At 41.3% G+C, this 7589-nt stretch overlaps 1 protein-coding gene across 3 annotated transcripts in view; it reads left to right on the top strand.

The window, feature by feature from the left end:
* Positions 1–7298, top strand: part of epha4a (eph receptor A4a) — a gene marked incomplete at its 3' end in the record, with an annotated part of 40810 nt that extends 33512 nt beyond the window's left edge. The window contains exons 12-18 of one of the 3 annotated variants that reach the window (XM_084119061.1): positions 2592–2653; positions 2762–2971; positions 3227–3403; positions 3506–3699; positions 4466–4624; positions 4983–5865; positions 6224–7298. In XM_084119061.1, the coding sequence (XP_083975187.1) occupies positions 2592–2653; positions 2762–2971; positions 3227–3403; positions 3506–3699; positions 4466–4624; positions 4983–5097 (917 nt within the window). Of the gene's footprint in view, positions 1–2591; positions 2654–2761; positions 2972–3226; positions 3404–3505; positions 3700–4465; positions 4629–4982; positions 5866–6223 lie in introns of those variants that run through there. The other 2 variants (XM_084119062.1, XM_084119063.1) reach the window with 2 other exon arrangements.
* Positions 7299–7589: the final 291 nt, after the last annotated feature.

Genomic DNA, 7589 nt, shown 5'->3' on the forward strand with positions numbered 1-7589 from the left:
TAAGAAAATTATTGTTTGCTGTGTTGTCAGCTTATTTGGCCACCCATCGAAGCTCTGCTGTAGAGCTGATGGTTTTAATTTCTTTAGGTTTTCGACTTTTGCTTTGAGTTTTAGCCATCTAAAGCCTTAGCCTGAGAATTGGTCCACTTCGCTTCAAACTTTTTTACTGTTGATGCCTGCCTCCTGTTAGCATCTTAAATGCGTTTTGGAACCATGCTGAAGGAATGACGCACTCCCCGTTCCCCAATTCATGATAAATCAACCCTGTCTTTTGTAATGCACCCTTCCCACTACCAGAACGGAATCTTGGCTGACTGGCAGACCTGACATCAAACCTTTTAATAACTCATTATTGATTGAAAGTTGACTCTCTCATATGTGCGTTTAAGAAACCTCTAGAGTGTAGTTGTGGCCAGTCCTCACTGTGCATAACAAATATGCTGAGGACCGGGTGTGTGTGTGTGTGTGTGTGTGTGTGTGTGTTCATGTGTATGGAGCTGTGATTTGCATTTGATGGCTTTGCATTTGACAGCTGGACTGAAGAACACCCTTAGTGTCTTCTCACGCTGATGGCTCTTGTGCTGTCTGGCAGCTCGAGAGCTCTAGAGAAACACATAGATGTAGATTTTAGTTTAGTTTGTTTTGGTAGACTGCATGGAAGAGAGCTGCATTCATATGCAGGGGCTTCTGCAGACATGTAACAATCCCACAATCCCACTGAGTCACATCTTTTCTCCAGACAGCCCTGGCAAATCCCCATCCTCTCTGATGTATTAGTGAAGACAATGCCAACAGATGGGTTACACACAGAGAAAGAGAACAGAAGTGAAACAGAGAGCAAGATAGAGACATTATAAGGACCAGGAGAGAAACCACTCGTGGAAAAATAAATGGGGGAAATTGTTACACTCAACTCTTGGTTACAAGAGCCAAGTGCCATTTTCATTGAGTTTGTTTACTTAGCAAGTACATTAACTTGACCAAATTTAATTTAATTGAATTGAATTCATTTTTAATTTTTTTAGGATGGTTTGAGATGAAAATGCATGATACTGTACAATGTGATCAGAACTTTTCCTATAACAGGGCTGGTGTTGCAGAGCCAGCTTAGTGTGAAGCGTTAGAGTGCTGTTTATTATTATCAGCCCTTCTCCCATAATCCTTAGCATGGCAGAAGTAGTGTCTTCAGGAAAACTGTTATTGCAAACAGACTATGGCTGCCCTCTCTCGTAGCCTACGCCTCCAACTGGGCCAATTAAACCTGTTAAATAAATTACTAATGATGTAGAAATTGTCCTAAATAAATAAAGACAAAATGCCCCTAAGCCTCTGAGAACGGGAGAGAAACATGATGCCAGCCGTCTCTGCAGAAAGCTTTCACAGACGGGCTTGGTGGGCGCAGTCTTTTATGCGCTGGCATTAAATGCAAAATTGTATTTGCATAATGAAGGCACCGCTAGAACACTGCAATGATTCCTCTGAGGTGAAGTGTGTGCGTGTGTATGCGTCTGTGAGCGGCTCTGTGTAGGTGTGTGTGCGTGTGCCATTGTCCTCTATTGTGAAGCCACTGCACTCCATCCTTTTGGCTCCATGAGAGGGCCATGCGTTGCCATAGCATTGCCTTGTCTCTGTACTGACTGGCAGGTAATGTGGGAATCCAGTCCTGATAGCCTCCAGCAACGGCTGCATTCAGTAAACAAACCCACACAGAAATCCCACTCGCAAACAGGAGCGAAGAGGAAGAGAGAGGGAGGGGAGGGAAGAGGGGGAGGGAAGAGGGGGAGGGGGAGGGGGAGGGGGAGGGGGAGGGGGGGTGTGAGAAAGGAGGGGCTTGCAAACTAACACTTTAGGGCTTGATTGGGAAGTGGCATTCAAATGTGCTGATGTGTGCCTTGAGTGCATACGACTACAAACAAAATATAAAATCTCTGCATTTTTCTCCGCATTTTGATCTACTTTGAGTTTTGAATCACTATTTGACTGTTTTTGTTCTTGAAGACAGGTGATTTAAGCAGATAATTGGTTCAGTACCCAGATTTACCAACTCTGATTGGTTCTGAGTAGGGCAAACTGCATCCAATCAGGTGCTATTATGTAGCTGCAAAGGATCTGCTGGCTTTAATGTTGCTTTCTGAACAGAAATCAGATTTCCAACTTGGAAACTCAAGTGAAGATTAAGATTAAGCTAATTAAATGCATCCAAAGATTTAACGTAGACATACACTGCCGTTCAAAAGTTTTGGGTTGGTAAATGTTTTTTAAATAAGTCTCTTATGCTCACAAGGCTGCATTTATTTGATAAAAAATAATTTAGTTTTCTATTTTAATATATTTTGAAACGTAAATATTATGGCAAAGCTGAATTTTCAGCATCATTACTCCAGTCTTCAGTGTCACATAATGCCAAATAATATGGTGCTCATCTTATTATCAATGGTGAGAACAGCTGTGGTGCTTAATATTTGAGTGGAAACTGATTATTTATAAATCTCTTTAGTGTCACTTTTCACTTACATGCTATAAAATGATAAAATATCATTTTAATTTGAGTTCATTTATTCAAATCTTTTTTTTTTTTTTTCTCTGCGCAGGTAAGCCAGTTATGATCATCACTGAGTACATGGAGAACGGATCCCTTGATGCTTTTCTCAGGGTGGGTTTTGTTTGTGAGTTTTTTCAAGCACATCATTTTGACCCGACAGTTGTTTAGTACTGTCTTGGCTTAAACATCTTTTAACTATGAATGTTATTCCTTCCATAGAAGAACGATGGGCGGTTTACAGTAATTCAGCTGGTGGGCATCCTGCGTGGTATTGCTTCAGGAATGAAGTATCTGTCTGACATGAGCTACGTCCACCGTGACCTGGCGGCACGAAACATCCTGGTGAACAGTAATCTGGTGTGCAAAGTGTCCGACTTTGGCATGTCTCGAGTTTTGGAGGAAGACCCAGATGCTGCTTACACTACCAGGGTAAGTCTGACACCTACGTTTGAAACTCGTTTGTTTGTACTTGTGTTTGCAGCCCTAACACAAGCTTTTTAACCCATTATCTTCAACATTTAACCCGCATGTATGTGGTTGTTCTTACAGGAAGTGCTGTAACTTTTCAAGTAGTATAGAAATGAGCAAACTAACCCCAATATTGAGTGCAAAGCATGTGTGTGTGTGTGTGCATGCGTGTGTGTGATTAACCTCGATGCATGTGTTTGCTATTTCTTTTGAAAGGAAATAACAGGAACCTATCAATCACAGGGAGGCAAGATTCCTATTCGCTGGACCGCCCCTGAAGCCATTACATACAGAAAGTTCACCTCCGCCTCCGACGTGTGGAGTTACGGCATCGTCATGTGGGAAGTGATGTCATACGGAGAGCGGCCATACTGGGACATGAGTAACCAGGATGTAAGTGTTTTATAAGTAATGGACGAGGTTGATTCAGAGCTTAAATGTTTAAATTTTCCACTGTTGTGTTTAACTTCCCATTTGGATCCTTCTCTGTCTCAGGTGATAAAGGCAATTGAGGAAGGCTATAGGCTGCCTCCACCCATGGACTGTCCAGTTTCTTTGCACCAGTTGATGCTGGATTGTTGGCAGAAAGAGCGCGCTGAAAGGCCAAAGTTCAGCCAAATTGTCAACATGCTGGACAAACTCATCCGCAACCCCAACAGCCTGAAAAGGAAGGGAGGAGAGATAGCCAGGTAATAAATAAAATCTCTATCACATAAGCCAAAGGGCAACATGCACCTATTTTTCGAGGGTGCACCAGTCACAGTCCTGAGATGTTTCTATATCTGTTTTAGTTTTTGGAAGTTGCAATAATTATTATATGAATTATTATGATAATTTGTACAATTGATATGATTTTTTTTGGAAGTTGTATTTAAAATAATTTAAAAAAAAATCCTTACAGTTACAATAGGGTTTCAGTGCTTCGCTGAGTTTTTTTTGATTTTTTGGAATGCAGCTTTCAAAATATATTTGTTTTAAATAATATAAGTTGCATTTGTTATTAAATAAATTATTTTGACAAAAATATGTCAATATTTTTTGAGAGAGTGTCTGGTTTAAATATTTAAAGTGTGATGCAAAATGTTTATGTATAATTAGTTTTTTTGAAAGTTGCATTCAATTATTATTGTTATTAGTGTTATTTCATTATAATAATAATTTCATTTTAAAATCCACTTGGCTCAAAATCTTTGCTCAGTTTGAATGGGCATGCCGCTTCTCATATAGGCTTGGGTCCAGCCTCCAGTGATTACATTGCTGTAAATGTGATTTCAGCTGTGGCACATAAGTGCATGTTAAACGCATGACTGGCAGTGTTATATAAATGTTTTCCAATGAAGTGATGCTCACAGCAATAAAGTCTTTTATAGTTCTTTCATACGTTGTTCAAAGTGGGCAACACATAGCCAACCCAAGCTCTTGGGGCTCCTAACTAAGTCTTTTCTCCTTTTCTAGACCCAACACCACCCTCCTGGAGCCCAGCAGCCCAGAATTCACATCTACCCTGGGATCAGTTGCCGATTGGCTGCAGGCCATCAACATGGAACGTTACAGAGACAACTTCACTGCTGCTGGCTACACCACCCCAGAGGCTGTGGTCCACATGACACAAGAGTGAGTCACGTGACCAAATAATGGGCACTATTAAGGTGTTAGGAGATGTGTGATGTGTGTATGTTGGCTTCGGGCATACTTTTGACTAATAAAAGGGAAACAAACCCAGCTCTTAAATCAGCGCTCAGGGATACACGGTCCTGACGTATGGGTTCAGTAGTCACATGTCCGTGCAAAACTCCTGTAGATGCCAACGAAGCATTCAGAACTTCTACTTTGGCATTCAAATGTTCAGCCAGGATCAAGTTCTTAGATTTCATGTTAAAAGCAAATGAGGAGAGGGACGAAAAAAAAAGAGTTTGCAGAGAGAAAATTAAACATGTTCTCATCAGCTCTGTCTTGTTTTTCATTGGAACAGAGACATGGCAAGGATAGGGATCTCCTCTGCCGCACATCAGGATAAGATCCTCAACAGTGCACAGGGAATGCTGTCCCAGATGCAACAAATGCAAGACAGGATGGTTCCTGTCTGAACCCACGGGATCAGAATACACAAACTCGAAACATACTTTTGGACTCCTTTTTTTATTTTGGTTCTAAGAAAATCCATTTACCTCATCCATGCACTTTAAATTAAATTTTGGGGGAAAAAATAAAACAGAAAACAATTTCAGAGGAACGATACAGCACTTTTCTTTCAATAATGCCATCCCCGCAGCCGAGTCAAGAGGATCGTCCCGCGCTGTATTGATGCTCTGGATATGATTGTAGGAAACTTTTAATTTCAGTGAAACTACGAAGAAGTTTCTCTGTTCATTAATTTGATTTTTTTGTATGTATGTGCCTGTAAGTAAATGTATAAATAGTACTGGATTTTTGCCATTTCATGGTTACTTGAGTCAGCGGAACCTGGCGGGAATTTAACACACGAAATGGAGACGTCGGAGATAGAGATTATATGCACTCTTTACCGCTTTTTTCCGGGGATTTCACAGAGGCATTCATCTTCCAAACGTCCACAATGGAAGACCAGTTCTGGAAGGTCTCCAGGTCTCCCCACCCTCAGAACGGAATATCTGTCTCCACTCCGCAATTCTCCACACCGCTCTGCTTGGCCTGGGTTGGAATAGAAAAATCGGCCCTCAGTTTACATCTTTCTCTCTCCACCTCGGTCTCCACGGTTTTTCCCTGTTCAATCCATGCCCTCTCTCTCCTCGCCTCTCTGTCTCCAGAGACCTTCGGCGGGCCGTGAAATCAACACATGTCTCCCTTACTGGAAGTTCCATCAGAGCTGAGCTAAGGTAAGCACAAAGTAACAAGTTCTACCCAATGTTTATGGGATCTGCTCTACTTCCCCTCTATCCCCTACAGTTATTTATCCGCTCATTAGTTGGGATTAGAACCAGTACCGATGGACACAAGGGATATATATTGGTGCTGTTTGATGGGATGAGCTCAAAATGAAAACAGCGCCAACGATGTAAAATGTGTTTTTCCCAGACTCCCCAGCAACAGAGCAAACAGAGCAATTTCAGTTTCCATACTCTGTGGATTACTTCAATTAATGCTGCGTTTGTATGTTCTGGTCTGTTTACAGGACGCGCTTTGAATCCCTGAATCATAATCATTTTCTATTTCTCTCTCTCTCTCTCGCTCCAGAGTCACCTTCACACATCTGCTCCACAGCGATATCCTTGCATCCATTGCGGTTTCAATAACTACATTTACTTGACACCGAGACAAAGGACTTCAGTTCCCATGATTTTCAGCAAATGCTGAACGCTTCCACGACTGGAGACTGAAAACATGACAAACAACCCGAGGAGCGGTTTAGGGCCCTTCGGTTGTCTCCTCAGAGATTCGATGAGCGATATAATGAACATTTTCATTTGGTCTCACTCTTGACAGGAAAAACTCTCCGTTCTCACTGCAGCGTGTTGCTGTTTTCTTTGAAGGATGACGGTTTGTTTTGAGGCGCATACACAAAGGACAAGAGCACATGATGTGTGCTAAGACTGCAGAACTTTGTGGCTGCTCTCTGGAGACCGACATACTGGAGTTGTTTGCTATATACACTAAGTCACTGCTGTTCTTCGCTTCTTACCAATGCTGGAGATTGTAACTAAAAAACACGGCACATTTATTTGGGTCCTTTGACTCAGATGAAACTATTTCAGTGCTAATTCGAATGGTCTGAATGCGGACTGCAAGAAGAGGCACGTTATTTGTACCTAAAATAAACTTATTACAGGAATGTTTATAAAAAAGGGAAAAAAAACGTAACATTTCAAGTGTGCTCTGTTTCACGTCAACCACATCCATCCTTCCAATCTGAGAGACTTCTTGTTAATGTGACGCATTCTCGTATGAAATGCTTTTGACTTTGCTTTCTTCCTGTTTCATCTTTCGATATTCCCTCCTTACCTGTTTAGGACCTCTTTGGAATATGCAATGAATGTGAGAGGAGAGAAATTCAATAGAATGTACCGTGCCAAGTCTCCTAATGTAGTTTATTCCGAAAGAACACTAACAATTCACATTTTTGCCCAGATGATCTAGACATTTTAGGTTTAAGGTTGTGCACAATTGTGTCATCGTTTTCCCTCTCTTCCATTTTTTTATTTGATGAATTTAGGTACATGAAACGTCATTTATTTATGGTCTTTTTTTATCTAGTTTGTAAATTGTAAAATAGAGCTATGAGAGAAATAAATGATTGCCAAGTGCATTGTTATTAATGTCTAAAGTGATTTATGTGGCTAATTCCACTAATTCTCCAAAACGGATTGCTGGAAAGGTATTTGGATGAGGAGTCTGATGAGGTATTCTCACATGGAGAGAAATGGATCCCGTGTTTATAGCCACATAAAGTGGCAGCCGAGGGTGAGAGCGGACAGTTGGCTCCAATGCTGGTCACATATTTCTATTACATTTTGGCCGCAGTTGAAACGAAACGGTCGAATGTGGTGGTATAAACAGGTTTGCCGGTCTTGCCAGTAGCATTCAGATTATTTTGAGTTTCCTC

The sequence above is a fragment of the Abramis brama genome, assembly GCF_963993115.1.
Source record: "Abramis brama genome assembly, chromosome: 7".
Lineage (NCBI taxonomy): Eukaryota > Metazoa > Chordata > Actinopteri > Cypriniformes > Leuciscidae > Abramis > Abramis brama.